The sequence below is a fragment of the Brienomyrus brachyistius genome, chromosome 5, assembly GCF_023856365.1.
Source record: "Brienomyrus brachyistius isolate T26 chromosome 5, BBRACH_0.4, whole genome shotgun sequence".
NCBI lineage: Eukaryota > Metazoa > Chordata > Actinopteri > Osteoglossiformes > Mormyridae > Brienomyrus > Brienomyrus brachyistius.
Window position 1 is genome coordinate 34857645 of NC_064537.1, and position 23312 is coordinate 34880956.

Consider the following 23312-nt stretch of genomic DNA (forward strand, 5'->3'; position numbering starts at 1 on the left):
TGATCGTCTGTGTCAAATAAACTGTACTGGAATTCATATACATCCAACAGGTCATGTTCACATTTCACATAAATTACCTGAGATTTATAAATTGGCTTTGATCAAAATGTTTTATTGGTAATCCAGTCCTTCAAACCACTCAGGACAGATTTTACGGAATATGTTAGTACCTGTGAGTAGGAGTGATGACTACATTACAAAAATAAATTTAAAATAATAAAGTTTATAAATGTGCGTGAGAGTTTTGAAAGACTATGGACCTTATTGCCTTTCCCAGCTTTTTCAGAGTATTTAAACATTGTTTCGTAAGTATTACTGCTATGAGTCACATATTCTACATTTTTTGTTGATCTGGCTGATAATGCTCTTGTGCAATGTTTTAATTGTCTTTACTTCTGAACACGCATTTCCCCAGCCTATCATAGGTGGCAACCAGGGCGACTGTGGTTGTTGGTTAAAGAGACTTAAAGTAGGGCTTCTGTTCAGCACCACCTAACATTTCTGGCGATATTATAACAGCCTTATTCTTTTTATTGATAGACTAATTACTATAAATATGTTTGAGTGTCGCCTGAGCCATTTCCTTATTTTCCAGATGGTACTGTTTGTTTTCACCTCTAAGCTCTGTTAAATGAGCACAATTTTACTATGTAAATATTCTGAGAGAAATGGTAAGCAGATTACTACATCTATTAATGTGGCACAGTTTATAAATCAGTAAATATATTTTGAATAATTCAAATATTTAGAATTTTTTATTATTTAAAACTGAATTAAAACAGGATATGAATTTCCAGCCGCAGAACATGAGAGCATTACTCTCAGAAATGTTGCAATGTATTGTAAGACTACAAGTTCATTATTTCTGACTTATTAATTATGTTAACCGCTGTCAAGATCTTCTGTTGTTGACGTGAATCACAGTGACGTGGCAACTAAACCACTTACAAAACAAGTTTGTATTGTTTTTTTTGTTACATTTTTTATTAATAAATAAAGTTGGTACAAAATATGCTTTTTATAGCTTTTTTTCCTGAACATTTTTAATTACTTTATATAGGAAAGCATAAATATGCCTCATACTATATTCCGAAAACAGTGAACATTTCAGTTTTATATTTCATTTCAATACACATTTAATAACATAAATAAATAAGTCATGATGACACTTTGATGATATCAAATTCTTGTAAATTCTCTCTTTGCCCACAGCACATACAGGCCACCTGCAGCAGTGCCCGTGGAGCTGGGGGTTAAGGGCCTTGTTCAAGGACCCACGGACATGTGATTATTCTGCCAAGGTTGAGCTTTAACTGATGACCTTCTGATCACAGGCACAGCGACTCAGTCTCCAGTTGTTTATTAGGTTCCGTCAGGTTGATGTTCCTGGCGACCACATCGGCAGCATTTATACTGTGCATTGTGTATCCTATGATGGAGTGTCATTATGCCCTTGCTGCACCCTGTCTGTCCTGTTTCCTGGTTCACTCTCCACGCTTGCCAAGACTTTTAATGGTTAAGCAGTATGGAAGATGGGTGGATGAACAGAAGCTAATTTTCTACCCTTGTAGATGTGAAAGGCATAATGTGCGTAGCTTCCTTGAGTGGTGATCTCAGAGTACACATACTGCCATATATATTCAAGTGGACTTTGCCACTTTACCACTCAGCCTAGTCTTTCACAATTATGCATGACAATAAAGATATAAATCATTCAAGAAACCAGACGTTCATATTTCAGTACACACTTTTGTCTCACTTCCTTGTTCCTTAATATTACTCACTTTTAATCACTCCACACCCATTTATAGCTTGTTCAATGGATGGATGAAGTTTCATATTCATCCATCCATTCACCCACTTGTCATTTCAAATGCCTTTGAAAATCCCCCTATTCTTATAAAGTTCTGGGCAGAGCTGACTATTTTCTTGTAATTTGTTCCATAGTTTCCATCATTCAAAACTACTAAAAACTGCATCCATTGAATGCAGCTGGTATTTGTGGGATTAATTAAATGTTAACTGTGATTTTGAAAACTATAAAATAGAAAGATCAGAATACTGCAAATGCCTTAAAGTATGAAAGGGATTGGAAATATGAGAACTATTCAGACTGTTCCTCACTGTTTCCTGTGCTGGTCTCTTTCAGACCTGCTTAGCTGCTTTAATGTTCACTCCCCCTTTGTTTTCCTGGAGATAGATTCATCTTTAACTACAAACCATATTTAACTATAATCCAGTGTAACACATTAACTAAATATGAATCCAGCCGTGTAATTTAACATGAGATGACTAATTTTGACCATCTTTTTGAAATGCTTCCTTGTGAATTTATTATTAACGGTTGTTAATGTATTACACATTTTCTGTTGTTTGTTTTGAAAATATGTCCAGTTGATAAGGCCCATAACAGCGATGGAAGTAACAGTACATTGAAATTCTCAGAATTCCTTGTCAATGTCATTTGGTTGGATCATAATTAGATCTACTTATAATTTATAATTTACTTATAATCAGATATGGAACTAAGTCACATATGCACAAGTCACAAATAAGTCCTAACCTTCCAGTCAAGTCTTAAGTCATGTCAAGTCATTGTCAATCCTTAGTAATTTCACCATCCGCAACGGATGATAAATGCAATCATGAACAGTTAATAATAGTTTAATGCATTCCATTCATTTAAACAGTGGCAAATTTGTTACTAATTATTAAAACTGTGTTAATACTCCTTCCCCCCAAGTGATGGTTCCTGTAGTAAACAATTCAAATAAGCAGAAAAACTGGCATAATTCCCATTACATTTTAACAGTACAGTATTAAGCAATTCACATTTAAAGCAATTCCCATGAAAATACAGACTTAGATTCGCAGAAAACTTATGTAAAAAATTTCTAAAATCTTTGTCACACACATTGTAGGTCTGTTGGCCAAAGAGTATTTAACAGAACTGACACTTAGCTGTAGCTGAATACTGACACTTAAGTACTCTAAGTACTCATCATTTCTGTACAGTTATTTCTCACTTGTTTATAAATGTTTATATAGCCCTGTTTCCTTAAATAAGTTAAGTAGCCTATCTGCAAACATCACAATTACCATACAACACTTCATGAAAAATGACATATATGGTCATAAAGGTACAAAATATGTTTATCATGATGTTTTATGGCAAAATAAAAGCATGTGTTTCACAAAGTTAATACATCAGCTATTCCAGTAAGCACCACCCAGGAGGGAGTGGTCTGGCGTCAGTTACTCAAGTGCTCAAAGCTTGAAACACCTGGACCAGCTTCACATTTCGCACCGATAAGAAATAGGAGACAATCAGAGAGGATTTTGTCACAGAGAGAAAAAAGAAACTAAACTAAGCAACTGCTGATTTTTCTTATTTAGTTTTTTCTTTTAAGAATAAAGTTTTTGTAAATTTACGTTTTTATTTTTTTCTAAATTATGAATACGTTAATGTTCTTATTCCACTTCGCATTAGTAACAACGATTTATGGACAGACCAATAATACAGGTAAGCATGAATTGTTAACCAATAGCAAACTGAACGGACAAAGAAAAGGCGGAAAAAGGAATTGTCAAGAGATTGCTTTACATTACATGATTATCACTAAATTTAAGGTATGCTATGTCATTGTATAACATTTTCTGCATGATTAATTATTTAGTGATCACCTTTTTTGCGTGGATAGGCCTAGTTAAACTATCTCTGGGACCTAGTGGGCAATACTCCTAAAAGGTGTTAAAAGGTCTGTGTGTGTATGTGTGTATATGTGTGTATTATGTATATATTACATTGTAGGGACCCACAATATGATAAAAACATTTTGACGTTGTGCGAACCATTTTTCAAGTCCCCACAAATATCTGTGACTGCAATCATAAAACAAAAAAATGATAAAAGTCTCAAATTTTGTTGGATTACTTACGGTTAAGGTTAGGGCTGGGTAGGGGTTAGGGTCGTCATGTTAGGATTAGAGTTTTCCCCACAGAATTGAATGTAGAGTCCCCACAACGATATGTTTAGAAACCTCCGTGTGTGTGTGTGTGTGTGTGTGTGTGTGTCTTGGAAGGGGGGGGGGGATTACGAGCACGGTTTCATAACAATGACTGCAGTCCGCTTAGAGTTCCTGAATTTGAAAGCTAAATTTCAGCCCATTTTGGGACCTTTGACCATTTCAGACGTACGACATAAATACTCCGCCATTTGTGGGGGGCCACCAGTAAGCACTAACATAACATATTCATCATCATTATTTCAGGTAATGTACATTTTTGAGTGTGTACATAATTATGCTGTTTGTTCATTTACTGTAATCTTATTAAACTTTCATTTGAGTTACTATTTCAAACTTTCAGGCGGTTGAAATAAGGCAAAATAAGAACGTCCTTTATTACATTTTAACTGATCTAATATCCATTTGAATAGAATATTCAAATATTGCAGGAAAATTTATAGTAAAGTATAATTTTGCTCAAGTGCAAAAGTAATTATTGAAATGATTCAATAATTTTAATCAATCAATACAAGCCAAGCAACAATGTTAGTATTAACTACATGGTTTTACTTATCAAGGAATGTGTTTTATACAGAATTTAAGACTGGGTCGATCTATTTAAATCATAATTCAAAGAAAAAGCATTATGATCTAATGCCTTTATAACTACAGGGATTATTGTAGCTTGTTAAATGAAAAAGCATGTGGTCACACATTTGATTTAGCAGAAATAGTTCTCAACACTTGTTTAATCCACTTTTAAATCTGAGCTGTCTCCATGGCAATGAACTCTTATGTTACTGCTGACTGAGCACTGAGGAAACTTTCTTGATCATCAGCATCAGTGGGTATAATCAGTGAAGCATGCTTCATTTCTAAAGCACCAACTCCAGTCCTTTGCTGACTGTCAGATTACAGTTTTAAAAGCTGCCAACAGTGTGACTTTCTTCTGACCTTTTTTCTGTGCTGCCTTATTAACTAAACATTTGTTACTTCAGATAACAATATATTATCATTATCACATTTAGACTTTTATAAGTGAAGTGTTTGACAAGTGAGGAAAAACTCCCAAGGACAGCCTGTAACTGAGCTCTGCCATATGCTCGTCTGCTGAGGAATACTGCTGTGTCTGTGTATCTACATTGCCTGGCCAAAAAAAAGTTTAAGAATTTAAATTAGTATGCGATTAAGAGCCATTGAGCAGATCAGTATAACAGTTCAGCAATGTTGTGCAGCAATAAAGTGAAGTCAGATGAGTTCCTAAAACTAATGAACAGCCAGGTTACCCCATCAATTGTTTTTTCTTTCTTAATGGCACGGACATATTCAAGAATGATAATGCCATGATTCATCAGGCTGGAATTGTCAAAGAATGCTGCAGGGAGCATGAGGGATCATTTTCACACATGAATTGGCCACCACAGTCGTAAGTTTGACTGTGAGTCTTAGAGATGTGTTAAAGAAGACTATGGAGTGGTTCAACTAACCCTATCCTCAATACAAGATCTTGACAAAAAAAATAATGAAAATCTGGAAGGAAAAAAGTGTTGAGATAAGCTTAAGCATGTGGAAACAATGCATCAACAAATGTGCACCATAATCAAAGCTAAAGGCGGTCAAAAAAAATATAAATTTTTTTGGTCAGGCAGTGTAAATTCATGAAACAAAAGATATATTTACTTTTAAATTTTTCAGTTTTTTTTCCTTTTTTTACAGAAATGTAGTGATGGGGATTCTTTAAGTTTATTTTCTATTGTTGATGTCATTGTTATTTCCATTCTCAGTCCTCCCTTTGGGGCTTAATGAAAACAGAACCGACGGTACTGCTGAAGCCTCAGTCTTTGAACAATAAGTGTATTATTTTGAGGCTTAGATCTTTCTGAGTACTGTAATGATAACCTCATATTGTGTCAACAGTGCTGTCATGCCATGTGAAATACAGCTGAATTATTTGGCATTGTACAGCAATTGTTTCTAGTTACTTAACAGACACTTACATATCTGTTTAGAGAGCTTGGTGTTGTTCCTCAGGATTTCCAGTTAAAGCCTCAATCAGTGTCTCTTTCCAGCTTCACATCGTCAGCTGCTTTACCCTTCGTGCGTAGAAAAGCTCCAGAAAGACTTCCAGTTTTAAGTGGGCTGTACTGTTAGCTAGACTGCCTGCCTGTGTGTCTGTCTATGTGCCTGTCTGTCTGCCTGTCTTTCATCCCTCAGACAGCAGTTTGTCTAAGAAACTAAGATTTTACTGTTAACTGTTAAACTGCAAAACATTATTCGCTTTATTACTGAATGATGAACTTGGATAGATACTTTTGAATCGTATTACATATGACTGCCTGGGCGTTGAACGCATTGAATGAACTCTTTGGGTTTTTGAATTTTATTTTGAGTTTTATTTATTACCCATTCAAATTTTAAATATAATTATTACAATTAGACCAGTGGTTCCTTCATAGAGACTTAAAATGTGTTTTATAAAAAGCCCTTGATTCCTGAGTTAAACGAATTGGACAGGCTTGTTTGTCAGATGACAAGTCTTAGAACTGACACTATAGTGCTGTGCAGGAAGTGTATTAGAGATGGAAATTAACATCACTCATTAGTACCAAATAGAAAGGGAAAATTTACTTGTGGTCTGTTTTCCGAATAAGGGGCTATAGCTTCATGGTGACTATTAAAATGAGCATTCAGACTTCTGAGAGAACACAACCTTTGTGAATGATATTGGAGCAAGGAATACTGCCCCTCTACAGGCCTCACAGGATGCTCTACAGGATAGGAAGTCTCAATCAAAAAGATTAGAAGCGTTACTGACTACATAAAGAATGTCTTGGTTGCAGTGCTCCCCTCTCAACAAATAATTCATTGAATGTGGCCAGTATTGGGAGGAGAACTGTGAAAGGGCCAGGAATAATGCTGGTATCACCGGACTTGTGGGACTATGATCACCATACCTGACAAGGTCATTAATTCCTAAAGGTATCTTGAAACAGGGGTCAGACAGGCAAGCGTGAGTTAAGGATCCAGAAGGATTTTCATTAACAAACCGGCAGTGTGTTGCAACTAGGAAAATAGAAAATAAATGCAGCATTAAACTGACTGTACTAAGATATAACTGCAGACTTTGACATTATCCTCCATTAAAGGGTATTTTAATACAGTAAGACCTCGGACATTCGCGAGGTTATGTTCCAGAACCCGTCAAGAATGAGGAGGATTCGCGTATGATTGGTAGAGTCACAAAAAATTTTATATGGGCTTATTTCTATAGTGTAAACCCTAAATATGCTCCCAAAACACTTTAATTTAAAAGTTAGCTTAATACATTACCTTTAAAAACCAACCCTTTCAGTGTTTATAGCAAATGCATCTCGAAAGGGAAACCCGGAATGCATTTGCTATGTAAGTAAACATTAGCACCTTTTTGTGCGTTGAATTTACGTTAACGTGTTACGTTAATTTCCTATTGCAAAATGATAGATGAACTGTTTTGTAATATTTATGTAACCATTGGCGTTCCTGTAACGGGGAAGCAGGTACAGGATGCAAGGAATCGGGGAACACTGGGTTTAATGAAAGCAGGACAACGGAACAGGCGGGAAACTCAAAATGATGTTAATGACTGGACTCGGGAAACATTCGTTAATGCAGACTGAAATACACAGGACTAATGACAGCAACTTGAAACAGCTGATTACACTGGGATTCCACACGAGGTATATGTGGGGGCGTGGCATATGGGAGGATCGGACGAGCAGGTCATGAGAGTTCCAAAGGGAATAAACTTCGCGAATGGGATTTGCATCTTGTAAAGGCACAGTACAGTATGTACATAAAAAGGAACGTTTCCATAAGAAAGCCATGTTTTTTTAAGGGATTTTAACTGATTTATATTGTATGTCTTGAACTTTCCCCAAAAACAGTAGAATCTTCATTAACTAAATTTTATTACCAATTTTACACTTAAAAGCATGAAAACTTACCTACTACGAGAATTAAACATAAACACTTCTGTAGGATTTTTCAACAATTTCGCAGATGTGCAAAAATAATCCTTGATGCAAATAAGTTCAATTCCAATGAAATTTTCACGGATCTGTGAATTCGCGAATCACGAAGCGCGAATGCACGAGGGCATTCAGTAGTTGGGGCTATTCAGCTGAGTAGACTATAACCTTTGCCCCTTTCTCTCTCAGTGTCCTTTAATCAAAAGTTCAACACTTCCTGATTGGAGAGAAGTATTTCGGGAATTCAGTCTAATCCTTCTGTGCAAGTCGGAGATGTTCCCTTGGCAACGGTGGAAGCTTGCATTAATGTTGTGTAAATGCGTGATACATCAATATTAGTCAAATTCAACTTCAAGTTCCCATATCGATGGGCAGTTAAATACTGTGTTTCAAGCAGTATTATTTTAGAATATGTCCAAGAACCACTGGCAAAAAAATCTGTTTTTTATGATTGCGAGTTTTATTGATTACTTTATTGATTTTTTTCCGATGAAATTTATTTCTTTTTCCATAAGAAAAACTCTGGAAAGCAATAGCTGTAGTCTGCTTGCAGTCTGTGCTCTTTGCAACATCTATGATATAGTTATTGGACAGAATAGTGTCATCACAATATTATTAAATAGTAAAGTATTCCAAAAAAAGAAATGTAGTCTAAATGCTCTGTTGTTTTGTAAAACTACTTAAAATACTTTATGCTCTTAAGATCAACCTCAGAGGTACCATTCTTTTTGTGTTTTGCCTGTATCAATATGACGCACGTAAGTTTAGTTTGTGTCTGTGTACATTATACACTGTGTACACTGTGCACAGGAAGTGTAAGGTGGCTTTCGGTACCAGGCTTGTGCTTTTGCATTTCGCAAACTGCTCTTAATATTAAAGTTTGTTAACGTGTGCTTGAGCACAAAGTGTTCATGTCCTTACAGTGACCTTACGTGGTCAGCTCTAACTTCAGGGAAGTCTTATGGTATATGACTCAGCATTTAATGCTTTCATACACTCTCTTTATATTTCCAGATACATCATCAAACACACATTTTCTCTACTGAAACTGTAAAAATGAATCTCTCTGTATTTTGTTCTGCAATTGCTAGACAAGAATTTAGTCAGATGAATCTTTAATGTCCCCAATGACAATATATTAGTGGTTTGAAAGTATGAATGGAAATTCCTAGATCTACATTTTTTTGTGTGTTTACCCCATTTTTATGTACATTTCACAAAGACAATTCCTCTTGATCATTTTAGCTGTTTTTAGAGGCTCCTTACTCCTTATCACACTTTCACTTCTATCAGTTTGACCAATGGATTGTGTATAGTACACAGTGTATCACTGTTTACCCCCGACCCAATAGGATAGCGGTTTGGAAAATGGATGGATAAATGTATCACTGTTTATTAAACTTATCAAGATTATACAATTCTATTGATGTATAGCTTCTGTATTTGTATGGCTTAACACATTGCTTAACAATAATTTGATTTCCTTATAAATAACATCATTAATCAATACGTATCGCTTCTCACTCTGATGAAGAGAAATTCTTCCTGATGGACAATGTTGCTACATTGTGTTGGTGTGACTAATGAAATAATTGTCTGACATATTCTGGGTTGAGTTTGCAGGTTACCATTCAAAGTCTGACACCTCTTTCTATTAAGTGGTTCTTTGTGGTTTTTAACTGCTATTATAGTACTCTTGTTTGGTAATCTGCAAAGGATCATGCAGACTGCCATGTTGGAGAGTAAGTGAGAAAAGAATGAATGATTTGCTTTTGATGGAGGGTTTCCCAGACTGGGATGGATTCCACAGATCCTGATATACGTGACACAGCCATCTGTGATTGTATCAAAACCTGTATGGTTTGGGGACAGGGTGGATTCTCCGTGAGAGGGAATGCTGTGTATCTGTCTGTGTGCACGTATGTGTGACATTTACCCTGGGGAAATTCATAGTCCAGTATAGCTCTTGAACACATTGATACTAGTTCCATATTGGCTTAAAGCACAATATGCTCATTCTAACAAACAGGGAAGCATCAACGTTTCAATCTATTGATTTTTTTTAGAAATTAAGTTCTGTTTCAATATATCAGTAAGATCTTGAACCTGAAATTGAGTTTCCTCCAGCTATTTATCTTTATCTACCCATAATTGCATGCGGACCTTGCGATAGGCAGTGTGTGTCATGTATGCGGACCCAACAATATGCAGTATGTATCATATGATTGTACGTTGACCATGCAATAGACAGTGTGTTTCATATGATTGTATGCAGAAACTGTGATAGACAGTGCCTGTCATGTGATTATATGCAAACCCTGTGATAGACAGTGTGTGTCGTGTGATTGTATGTGGACACTGTGATAGGCAGTGTGTGTCATGTGATTGTATGTGGACACTGTGATAGGCAGTGTGTGTCATGTGATTGTATGTGGACACTGTGATAGGCAGTGTGTGTCGTGATTATATGCAATCCCTGCGATAGACAGTGTGTGTTATGTGATTGTATGCAAACCCTACGATATGCCGTATGTATCATATGATTGTATGCGGACCCTGCGATTGACAGTGTGTGTCATGTGATTATATGCAAACCCCGTGTGTTTCATATGATTGTATGTGGACCCTGTGATAGACAGTGTGTATCATATGATTGTATGCGGACCCAATGATATGCAGTATGTATCATATGATTGTATGTGGACCATGCAATATACAGTGTGTTTCATATGATTGTATGTGGACCCTGTGATAGACAGTGTGTTTCATATGACTGTATGCGGACCCTGTGATAGACAGTGTGTGTCATGTGATTATATGCAAACCCTGTGATAGACAGTGTGTTTCATATGACTGTATGCGGACCCCGTGATAGACAGTGTGTATCAAATGATTGTATGTGGACCCTGCATTGACAGTGTGTGTCATCTGTATCTTCTGGCAGGATCCAGGCTTACTATTATTCATCACTGGATAAGTAGTTTAGGGAAAAATGGATAATATGTAATTATATCTCATTAAATTACAAGCATTCCTATAATTGTATCATTAAGGGTTTCCATTTTATTGTATTTCATACTTTTAATCTACAAATCCACAATGACCCACTTAACACAAATGATTTAATGATGGATGCATAACTAGACAGATATTGTAATCTTCAGGATCTTTCTTCATTTCTGAGGTACCCCAAAAAACAAAAATATTTTTTCTCATGAGGAAATAACTGTTTGGCAAAGATTCCAAAGGTCCCAGGACAAAACTATTTGTGCTTACGCTGCACACTTTCAGGGTGTGGTTCAGTGTGGCTAAGAGACTATTTCAAAACAATAACATTCTTAAATAGAACATGAGCAGCCTGAGTAGTCATTGTCTTAGTTTACAGGAGGAGCAAAACAAGTCATAGTCACATTATGTTGTCATAGTCATGGTATTTTCCATGGCACAGCTAAATCTTGTCTAAGCAGTACATTGTACACATGTAAAGCTTCCAGAAATGAGTTTGGACTGGATCATTCAATTTTAATTCAACAGATTTCCAAGTTTTTGCATCACCATTTTCTTTTCATGAAATTTGGCATGCAAATTACACACACCTTCTCTTTGAGATATGGTGCCTTTTCTACCCTGTTACCAAAAAAGAAAAAAAGAAAAAAAAGCTACGTGTACATGGCTTGGTTATGGCTTGTTTCATTTTTTTTCACGGTATCAGCAACTTCTATTTGGCTATTGGCTTACGTTTGTTGAATTAACATGGATTGTCCTGATAGTTACAGGAAAAAAAACAATGAAAAGCAAACATAATAATCATAACAGTCACTGCCATTGTTCTTTCTACGAAAAAAAGTTAACTTTTAAGAGCCTTTATGCTTTAGTCAAGGCCCAGTTCATTGCTTTGAGGTAAGACACACCTTCAAATGCTGTATAAGAAGCAAATGTGCTTTTTTTGTTCCTGGGTAGGCTTTTTGGCCTAAAAGGTCTCACAAGGTATAAGTCAAGGTAAGAATTCATTGTGGTTGCTCAGAGGAGACACCAGTTATTTTTCCTTGCCATTCTTCTTTGGGGAAACGGATGAGTGTTGCTGGTGTGGTTTCTGTTGGAAGTTTGCCTTCATCCTCTGCTTATGAATATGCTTCAGGCCAGGTGCACACCTGGTAATGATTGTTTTAACAATACACTCTCATAAACCATGTAAACCAGCTTCCAAGCTGCTGGGAGGAACAAACAGACTGTTTGGCTTTATCTGGCTTTTTTTCAGTTGTGTGAGACCTTCCAGTTTCAATTTTAAAAAGCCTTAGCTTAAATGGTCTTATCCAGTCCTCCACCACTAGCCATGGATTGGAAAGCCTTATTCAAGCCTAACCTTGGATATAAATGCTTTTGCATTTATGCAGAAATTTAATGGAAAATCAGTACATGGGTCCATCCATGAAGCCATGAAATCAGTGGCATAGAGCACATGACTGTGTCATACTGACACTGTGTACTGCCTGCAGTCCTAAGTGTAGACTGTAAGTTACTATTGTTGGAAATGCATTCACACGCAGTGTATGATATGCTTCACTGCCTCAGATGTCTTTGAGCACAGTGCAGAGTCTGAAATGGTACTCCACTGCTCTTTGAATTTTAGGAATCCCCCTTGTTCATTGTAGGCCAAGGGCTATCAGTACTCTTGGGACTAATGCTCATTGAGTTGAGACTGGACAGTCAACAACTACAATGAAGCCTTGTTCTGTCCTGTGGAGACCCTTACTTTGAGGACAATAGCTGCTGGATATATGAGGGGGTTGAGGAGGAGGGCACAGATGTCAGTGCAGGGGGGGATTATCAGTCATCAGTCAGATATCCAGTTTCACACCCAGATTTTCTCTGCAAACGCTTATAATGCCGAAACTGTTGATGTTTATTGGAAGCTTTACTGCATGCTTAATTTCTATCACTCTTAAAATTACGGATGATTCGGTGCATGTTCTTTTTGATGTTCTGATTCTCCTGACAGATTGCCTTGTGAAAAGACTGTTTCACTCAATTTGTGATACTTTGTTATATACTTCTGGATCTTTTTGTATATTTACAGATTCAGCTTTGTCTCTGTGCTCTATATAATATTCACAGTGGGGTCACTAAGAATATAGAGAGAATACAGAGAGAGTTTATACATATTTCTATTCATAAAATGGGTTTGCTGGTAGTTCTTATGTATATTCTAAAACAGGGATCCCCAACTAATTTCTCTTAGGACAATGATATATTTTGCTGAGTGGAGGGTTCTTACTTTTGAATTTGTTGAGGAATGATGGGGGTGGGGGGGTCACATGGTCCAGATTAAATTGTGTTCTGCTCCGGATGAGAGAGTGGGATAAGAGTCTGTTATTTGTGCAACCCTTTCCCCCATGTTGTCCTTCTTAAACTAAGAGACGTTTTCTGTGCTGACTGATGACGGGTCGATGCTGCTTCACAAAGTGTAGCTGGGTAGCCGTCTTACTTTATGACCCAGGTGGCATGTCACTGCTGCGCTCCCAGCTGTTCCTGAATTGAGAGGGAACCTGGGAGAGGCGCTTCTGCAAATTTGAACAATGGCAATAGGAGAGTTTCTATTGCTACTGTTTTTCACAGTGGTGAATAGATGTCTCTGCGTCTTGCTTAATGATCTTACCTCTTAGTGCTTGTAAATTATGCAGCAGTGTTTATGGAGCTGATATGCTGTGTTAGATAATGTCAGTGTAATCAGCGGAGTTTGGTTTACACCCATTATTTATGCACTAATTGTGCGGTACTTGATATCAGGTCTCTTCCCAGCCTGGCTGTTAGCTTAATCACATCTTGCCTTATAGGTATAACAAACCAAAAGGGTGTAAATAACATAATATTACTACATTTTTTTTTTGATTCCTGTTGCCTTTTGATTTGAAGCTGGAACCGCTGACCCAGTGACAGTGAGTGCTAACCACACTGCAGTTTCCCCAGAATCCCATTCGATGACATCTCGCCCTACAGGTGAGTGTCATAGTATTTTTGGGTTTTCTAGTGTTATTCTCAGCTTAGATGGATATAGGTAACTTCAAGATAAGATACTCCAAATCAAGAAATTTCTGAGTAACCAAACAATTTTGGTTACTCAGCTTACTCAACTGACCCAGTGACAGTGAGTGCCAACCACACTGCAGTTTCCCCAGAATCCCATTCGATGACATCTCACCCTACAGGTGAGTGCCATAGTTTTTTTGGGTTTTCTAGTGTTATTCTAGGCTTAGATGGATATAGGTAACTTCAAGATAAGATACTCCGAATCAAGAAATTTCTGAGTAACCAAACAATTTTGGTTACTCAGCTTACTCAACTGACCCAGTGACAGTGAATGCCAACCACACTGCAGTTTCCACAGAATCCCATTCGATGACATCTCGCCCTACAGGTGAGTGCCATAGTATTTTTGGGTTTTCTAGTGTTATTCTCAGCTTAGATGGATATAGGTAACTTCAAGATAAGATACTCCGAAGCAAGAAATTTCTAAGTAACCAAACAATTTTGGTTACTCAGCTTACTCAACTGACCCAGTGACAGTAAGTGCCAACCACACTGCAGTTTCCCCAGAATCCCATTCAATGACATCTCACCCTACAGGTGAGTGCCATAGTTTTTTTGGGTTTTCTAGTGTTATTCTCAGCTTAGATGGATATAGGTAACTTCAAGATAAGATACTCCGAAGCAAGAAATTTCTAAGTAACCAAACAATTTTGGTTACTCAGCTTACTCAACTGACCCAGTGACAGTAAGTGCCAACCACACTGCAGTTTCCCCAGAATCCCATTCGATGACATCTCACCCTACAGGTGAGTGCCATAGTTTTTTTTGGGTTTTCTAGTGTTATTCTCAGCTTAGATGGATATAGGTAACTTCAAGATAAGATACTCCGAATCAAGAAATTTCTGAGTATCACAGATGGATGTATTTAAAACTTATACAACTGCGATGTATATGACAAATTTCTATTAAAATTATTAGATGACCTTCTTTGAACAACTGTGAGGCAAAAAGGATACTGAGGAGTAACAGAACCTCTTTGAGTTACTAAATAAAGAAAGAGAAATCAGTGATGTATCTGTTTCCTGGCTGACCAATGAAAGAGCACACATGTATAGACAAGGACAGGAGTGGGTTGAAACACGGCCAAGGAAAGGTGTGGGAATGTTTATAACTCAACTCCTTTCAGTCTTCAATGACCCTTCTCTTTGTACATTGTTCCTGCTGCGAGACCTGCGATAAGCCGAATTAAGCTTATGAAAAATGTGGAAATACCTGTGCTGTGTTATTTGTTTTTGTATTGCCTATTTGCAGCACCCTCCCCCCCCCACACGCACACACCAGTATAGAACTTCCACCCTCTCGGGGGGACCCAGGCTGACTACTTCCACCTGCTGTGGCATCACATAGCATTATCCCATTATTCTGTTCATAAATATATTTGTATGTGTCTGTGTGTCTGTATGGATTATGTTTATATTATATTGTGGGGACCAAATGTACCCCACAGTGTAATAAAAAACAGTTATTTTGACGTCGTGGTGACCACAACAATGTAATCAAAAAAACAAAAATTGTTTGGTTACGTATGGTTAAGGTTAGTACCTGGTAGGAGTTAAGGTCGTCATGTTGGGATTAGAGTTTTCCCCATAGGAATGAACCGAGAGTCCCCACAAAGATGTAATTACAAACTTGTCTATGTGTGCGTGTGTGTGATCAGTGTCTTGTGTTGTGTTTAATGTGTCCTTTTTTCCCCTTTTTACCCGGCAGATTCCATTACAACGGAAAGCCGAAGCAGCCCTTCAGCCTCCACTCCAGTAGTAAATGACACTTCCACTACTCCTGACCACTTCTACAATGTTAATGATCCCGGTAGCCCAAATAATACTTCTGCTACCCCCACACCAACAGAGGAGACTTCCTCTGTTCCTGGACTAAACATCTCCAGTACCATCCAGCCCAATGGCACAGAACCAACCAGTGACATCAATAACACCAGCAGCACAGAAACACTGACATCGTCTCCTACAGGCTAGTGTCCTACTGCATTTACATGGCGACATGACATATCTAATCTGGATGAATAAATTACAAGTCTGATGAACGTTTTTTAATCTCTAGATATGATTCTTTTTTAACATTCAGGTAGCAGTGAGCACACCACTGCAACGAAAGACAGCATTTCGACAAGCGAAATGAGCACTGCCCTTGATTCCAGCACTCACAGTACCATCTCCAGCACTTTCACAGATCTGACAGAACCAAGTGGCACTGATTTCATCAGCAGTACCGAATTTTTTACTGTTTCAGGTCTATCCCCTGCCTTACCGTTTTAGTCACATGACATGCCTTGTTTGTACATATTTATGCTCTTCCATTGAGCTTGCTTATTTTTATTTATTATATTTCATGCAAAAGACTCTTCAATCTCCACCAGAGACGGCACCTCTACTCCCTCACCAACAGTGACCAAGACCATCTCTATCACTGCACCCACCCAGGTCCACTACACTACCACCCCCCCAGGTGGTTATCCCGCCTTTATTTAATGGCTAGTTATCAGTTTGACAGCACTGAGCGTGGGAATTCTGTTTCACTAATGGCATAATCTTGTTATATTACTTTATTTATGTGGAAAGGGGCTGTACCAAAGTGATACATACATTAATTAATCTGCACGTGCGTCCACTTAATATTTATCTAGGTTACTGAACATGAATATCTTTTTTAAGCAGACTGTATTTGTTATTTTCTATCAGGACTTTGCTCGTCCAACCCTTGTCCTTCTGAGAGCATCTGTGTGGACCTCTTTGAAAACTTCACCTGCCAGTGCCCCTCTGGGATGCTCTACACTGGGAGCAGCTGCATAATTGGTACATGTTCATTATAGATTACCTAGTTAATTAATATCATTATTTGGAAGTATACAAAAATGTGATCAATGCAACTGAAGTGTAAAAACACAAAGAATGAACTTGTCCCATTCCTTTGTTTTTATCATGTTCTTCATCAGAATCAGAACTCACTTTAAAAGCCAGGTTCACCTGAATGTATTTGTCATGGCAGTATTAATACATTTTATTTTAAAGGTGCCTTTCAGGGCACACAAGTACAATCAGAATAAAAACAAACTAATTACAAAACTAAAACAGTATAAAAAGCTAAAAGAATTCACAGGGAGTAGGCACTTTTAAACAGATGTGTTTTGAGTTTAGATTTAAAAAGACAAAAGGACGTATGTCTTTCGGTAAGTAGTTCCAGAGTCGGGGAGCAGAACAACAGAATGCCCATAGTTACAAGGCATATGTATTGGTACATACAGTCATACACAGCATAGAAAATAAATTAAGAAAAATAACAAGAATAGAAATAAATTAGATTAAATAAAGGGCGGCACGGTGGTGCAGTGCTTACCACTGTTGCCTCACATTTCTGGTGTCAGGGTTCAAGTTGCCATCCTGGCTTTATGTGTGTGCAGTTTGCATGTTTTCTCCTTGTTGTTGGGGGTTTCCTCCAGGGGCTCCAGTTTCCCCCCATGGTCTGAGCACATGCTCAACATCAAGGCTAGAGCTGCCAAATTGCCTGTAGGTGTGAATGGCATATGTACCTCGTTTTGCCATCCGATCCTGGGTTATTCCCTGTCAAATTCACATAGCTTCCAGGCTCTGCACCCCTGTGACTGGCAAACAGGTGTAGAGGATGGGTGGATGGATTTTATAAATAAGCAATAGTGCAAGTCGGTGAATCAGTATTTACAAATTGTTCAGTGTCCCACTGGATGTGCAAGTTTAAGGACTGATCAGAACCAGGTTCCCGTGTATATACAAATAAATAATGTTATGCATTAAGTATAGATGTGCATAGATGATCACCAAGTCTCACTCATGATGAACTGATTGTATGTTATTGTATGTTTCTCCCATTTGTATTGCAGCTAAAGTATTTCCTGGCATCCTTCATTTGAGTTTGGACTTTGATAACCGTATGTCTGACACAAAGTCAGAAAAATTTAAAGAGATGGCGAAACTCATCTCAGAAACGGTAATGCATATATGTACATTCAGTATGCACTGTGTTCATACACACACACATACACACACACACACACTCAGACATATCTCCACATTTAACTCCTGTATTGCCTTTTCGGATCAGAGTTCGATTTAAAAAAGTTTGTGTCTGTGTTGGGACCAGCTAAAGCGTGTGTCCCTCACTATATTCTACATTTGAGCTGTTTGTATTTTATACATACCTCAATTTTGCAGTGTTTAAACAGATGCATATGAAAATGTTTTATTTATTATCATTTCTCTGCTTTGTGGGGAGCTGAGAGGGTATGAATGAGTAACCAGTGTATTGTGCACTGTAGATGGCGAAGGTGTTAAATAACAATAACGGATATATTGAATCCAAAGTCATCAGCCTCAAGTGAGTAACTCTTGACTTGAATTGATTATTGCAATGTTATTAATCCCATAATAGAGGTACTTCAGTGACAGCACTTTGTCTTTTTTTAGTTAATGGCTGCTTGATAAAAAAAAAAGGTATTGCTGTCCAGAAATCGTATTATGTGTGTTTCATGTTATCTGGCAGCGACAATGAGAAAATGAGAAAGTATTTTGCTGATCTGGTGGCTGTGCCTGCAGGGAGGGGAGCATCATCGCGAATCTGGAGAATATATTTGATTACAGCTCCTCCATCACAGAGAAGGAGATCCTGAAAGAGATAGATAGTGCTATCAAGAAAAACGACTACCCACTCCAGAATGCAAATTTCTCTGGTGAGAGTGATCTCGGGATTCAGGAAAAGGCAGTGTGGAAAAACAAGTGTTTGAGTAGTGCTGGTCATGTAATAAAATGTTTCAGGGATTTGTGGGTGTACTGATACTCAGAATGTCATATTGGATGAAAAAAAGCTACTTTGGGATTATAACTGACACTTCTTTCTGTTCTATTTTTTGTTCCCCATTGATTGTGAAGCCACAAGTGCATGTGACTCTGCTCCACCTTATTGTGCCAGTAATACTGCCGATTGCCAGTTTGACAATGGAATCGTCTCATGTCCCTGTCTGGATGAATATGTGCCCTTTTTGTTTTCACCAAGGAACTGCATAGGTTAGTTATTAATAATATCGTTACTGTCCTATTTTGTTTATTTACGTCTGCTGTTGAACCATTCCCTGAGTGTTATTTGTTTGTGGGTGTGTTGATGGACCAGAGCACTGGAGGTGTGGGTACTGTTGTGAGATTAACAAACTTGGGACAAAGGTTCCAGCGACCCATAATAAATTTTGTGTAAATGAGTCCTGTCTGGTGCATGCTCGAATTGTGCAAGTGGTGTCAAAATGTGCAAAGCAAGTAAGACTGTAAGCACCATAGATAGGGATAAATTCCAAGCAATTAAATGACAGCAATGTACGTCATCTGTCTTTTAACCTTTTAGACCTTGTTACTCTGATAGGAAGACAAGGTGTTTTCTCTGGCTAGTTGTTTAGAGCAGCGTTTCCCAATCCAGTCCTAAGGGAGCCATAGCCGGTCCATGTTTTTGCCCCCTCCAAGTTCTCTGCCAGACAGTCCACTTTTTTTTTCGGAGCAATAAAATGGACTGTCTGTGGGTCCCTGAGGACTGGATTGGGAAACACTGATTTAGACTTTAGTATCTTCAGTAATGCTCCCCAACAGCACACTGGTAGGGCCCCGTTCAGGGCAGAGAGTAAAGGAGAGCAGGTCAGACACACACTGCTTCATCCTGTTACACTGGCACACTGACAGTCCTCCCTTTTTATTGGTTTATGGCTATAGAAAAATATTGGGGTTTGTTTGTGTGGGGAGACAGAACCAGACAAAAGCCTGCACTTAGATCACTATATTCCTGGATTCCAAGTCTTCCTCTGCCAAGTTGAGATGCCACCCTAACCTCATTTCCACTGTATTTCAGTCAAGGCTCTATACTTGTTTTTGATTATGTCACTATTTAGACAATTTTAAGTGAATGAGTTAAATCAAACACACCTTTGCACATCAGATTGGTTTAAGTTTTATACAGTTATATTTAATATGACTCCTTTGTGGCTTCTCTATGTAGCAGCTGAGTAATGTGGTATTATATTTAAGTGTTAGGCCTGTATCACTGGTGTGATGTGCAACTAAGAAGATTAATTAGACTGGCAATCTGGCAGTTGCTCATTACATGTCCAGCTTTTGTTTTAGCTTTGTTATGTTTTTGTTTCCACAGCTTGCCCAAGTGGTCAGAAAGCTAAAAATGGGAAATGTGTTTCGTAAGTACTGCAGAGCAACTTGCCACTGTTTTGAAAACTGGCTCCACCATGTGGCAGTTTAGCAAAATTGCACCAAGTGCAATATTTAGGATTTTTTTTGCAGTAGATTTGGATATCATTCATTGACAGCCATAATAGTGAAGCATGTATGGGGAATTCCAGGGTGCTTTCTGTAATGTTCTACTTTTGCCTTTCAGATGCCCCTTTGGTTATTCAGGATTCAATTGCAGTGACTGTAAGCTAGTATTTCTGTTTTTCTTTGAAGCAAAGCAATGTTTGAGTATTATCAGTAGTGTGTTGATTTATTTCAAACAGGTGCTCCCTTTTAAACATTTCAATGCCTAATATTTATATAACAAATTCATTAATTACATTTGCGGATACCTCTTTAGTGCAGTATGAGTTTTAACTGTATTTTTTCAGCGAACACTGCTAGGAGTACAGCTTATCCGTTCCCTGTTCTGCTTGCAGCCTCCTTGCTGGCAGTGGTGGTGATCTCCTGTGTCTTGGGGGGGCTGCTGCTCTTCACACTCCTCACACTGCTCATCATCTGCTGCAGGTGCGGCCCCAGATTCACCCTGCCAACAGCTGCTTTGTCTCTGCAAACATGACCGCATTTCTACAAACTCCTCCCCTTGTCTTTGATCTTCGCCCATTGTCTTTAAACCCCTCTCATTATCATTAATCTGCACCCATTCTCTTGAGCTCCTCCCCTTGTCTTTGACCTCCTCCCCTACTTTTTAAACCCCTCCCCTCATTTCTGCACTCCACACCTTGTATTTAAGCTACTCCCCTAGTTTTTAAACCCCTCCCCTCATTTTTGCACTCCAGATCTTGTCTTTAAGCTCCTCCCCTAGTTTTTAAACCCCTCCCCTCATTTTTGCACTCCAGACCTTGTCTTTAAGCTCCTCCCCTAGTTTTTAAACCCCTCCCCTCATTTTTGCACTCCACACCTTGTCTTTGACCCCCTCCCCTAGTTTTTAAACCCCTCCCCTCATTTTTGTACTCAACACCTTGTCTTTGAGCTTCTACCCTTGTCCTTGAACTGTCCCTCCTGACATGGCTTTAGACTCCTCCTTTTGTCTTACCCAAAAGAGGCCATGTGATTCTAACACTGAAATATGCACTTTCAGGACTACGAGTAAAGGTCATAACTATGGCAGCCCTTACTCCAGTCCCAATGCTGCTGAGCCATGGCCCAATCAGGGCGTCCCTAAGATCCCACGAGCTAACACCAACAACCATTGGGAGCGGCCAGAAATGGAAATGAAAGAGAACGGCAATGCACGGCCCATGGCTGGCAGGGAACAAGTGCCAAGCAGACGGGTAAAAAGGCAATGTTTCTATTGCCGCTTTTTTTTATAAACCATGGAGTTTGATTTGGAAGTATGTGCTGTTCAACTGTTGCTGAGTGGGAATTTTTGGCCCGTGTAGTATTTTTTTCCACAAAACAAGCTTCAGTGTTAAAAGTTAAAATTTTATGTACTTTGAAATGATTTTTAAGCAGCCATTTTCAGAACAGAGCTATATCCTTCCCAAATAACTCCAAATTCAGCCGGCCTAAGGCATGTCAAAGGGTTTTTTATTATGCTACTGGTCTCTGTGCCCCAGTACTACAGGTTTAGTTCAGCGGGTCACTGTCAAATTCCAGAATTAAGTAAGATAAAGATGAATTTGATTGATCCCAGGGGGAAATTCTGGTGGATACAGTAGTGAGATCATAGTGGACACAACCTGCATATAGTGCCAAAGTGCATGGACAGTACCCACAGAGTAAAGACAGTAGATATTTTTTATTAAGTAATATTTATCAGTTATAATTTTTATCTGCAGGTAAAATGACTGCAGTAGATGATTAAGGAAGCTCAGGTTTTTTAAAAAACTCTCGCTGTTAGCCCATGTTGCTAAGGCCTCTTCCTTTGCCATTGGGGTCAAAAAGAATTACAAAGTAAATGACTTTTTCCCTGCAGGGGTACTATGATGACCTGAAGAACTTTGCAGGCAGAAATACTTCAAAGTACTCCCACCTTGTACAAGGCCAGGAAAATCCATATTTTGTTCATGAGGATGAAGATGGCAAGTAGAAGCTCATCAAGAGTGGCCATGCTTATTGCAGAACAGCATCCCTTTGTATACGGAGCATCATGCCTTCCTGAAGACCTTTGCAAGGCAGTGTAAATAGGTTCACCTTGTGTATAAAGTGGCAGGGAAAAACTTGGTATTCTCTATCATTTCTAAGCGTAACACATTTAAAATCTGCAAGTATTCTTTCATTGGAATATGTTTTAAATATGTATTATTCCCATAGCTACCTTAAAGATACTTTTTGTCATCCATAAAAAGTTTTGCAATGTTTTCTTCCCATAAAATTATTATTTTTAAGAAACAGCAAAAACAGTCAACTCACTGCATTTGACTTTATCCCATTTCGGAGTGTTTCCTGGTTTAGAGCACAACAATTTGTACTACAATGACAAGATTTTGAGCAGTGTTAATAAGCCTCAAAATAGCAAGATGTTCTTTGTTAGATAACAAGATTGTTAAATATAAATGTTTTTATTTATGGATATTTTTTTTGTTATTCTGAACACAACAAAAATAAACATCATCAGACAGAAAGCTTCTGGAATCAAGTGTTTCCAAGATGTTTTGGGATAGCTTAAATCAGTGGGGAGTGTTTATTTTTTACATTTAATACATTTTTTGTCTTATATGTCAAAAGGCTTCAGTTTAAAAGCTGCAAAGATTCAGTGCGAAGTGCATTTTTTTTCTATTTGGTATGCTAAGATTCCAAGGATTCAGCATCTGTAAAATTAAAGTAAAATTTCATATGGAATAAAAACCATCTGCCAAGTAAAAAAGATGCTACATATATGTAAATGAACATATATTTGTAAATAACCTACTGCTTTTAATAGTAAAAATATGAAGATGAAAACAAATTATTTTAATAACCTGTATATTTAATATCATGGTAAAATAAAATGACCCATAAAG

The 23312-nt window shown here is 38.0% G+C and overlaps 1 protein-coding gene across 14 annotated transcripts; it reads left to right on the forward strand.

Annotated features, from left to right (window-relative positions):
- Nucleotides 1-3276: 3276 nt before the first annotated feature.
- Nucleotides 3277-22934, forward strand: LOC125741782 (protein HEG homolog 1-like). Of its 14 annotated transcripts, XM_049013104.1 has the most exons (19): nt 3277-3523; nt 13928-14011; nt 14137-14220; nt 14346-14429; nt 14555-14638; nt 14764-14847; nt 15809-16073; nt 16188-16348; nt 16457-16564; nt 16798-16911; nt 17973-18079; nt 18408-18466; nt 18685-18818; nt 19018-19152; nt 20273-20315; nt 20513-20550; nt 20787-20874; nt 21449-21641; nt 22286-22934. In XM_049013104.1, exons 1-19 carry the CDS (start codon nt 3454-3456, stop codon nt 22397-22399), a joined length of 2049 nt encoding a protein of 682 aa, XP_048869061.1. In that variant the 5' UTR covers nt 3277-3453; the 3' UTR covers nt 22400-22934. The 14 variants fall into 14 exon arrangements, with proteins under 14 accessions (XP_048869061.1, XP_048869064.1, XP_048869065.1 ...); XM_049013107.1 differs by lacking the exon at nt 14346-14429; XM_049013108.1 differs by lacking the exon at nt 14137-14220.
- Nucleotides 22935-23312: the final 378 nt, after the last annotated feature.

Excerpts from the sequence above, each read along its gene's own strand:
- LOC125741782 (XM_049013104.1), top strand. The coding sequence starts at position 3,454 with ATGAATACGTTAATGTTCTTATTCCACTTCGCATTAGTAACAACGATT. Across the intron at positions 16,565-16,797 it reads CTACACTACCACCCCCCCAG|GACTTTGCTCGTCCAACCCT; the intron begins GTGGTTATCCCG and ends ATTTTCTATCAG. Across the intron at positions 20,551-20,786 it reads AGGATTCAATTGCAGTGACT|CCTCCTTGCTGGCAGTGGTG; the intron begins GTAAGCTAGTAT and ends TTCTGCTTGCAG.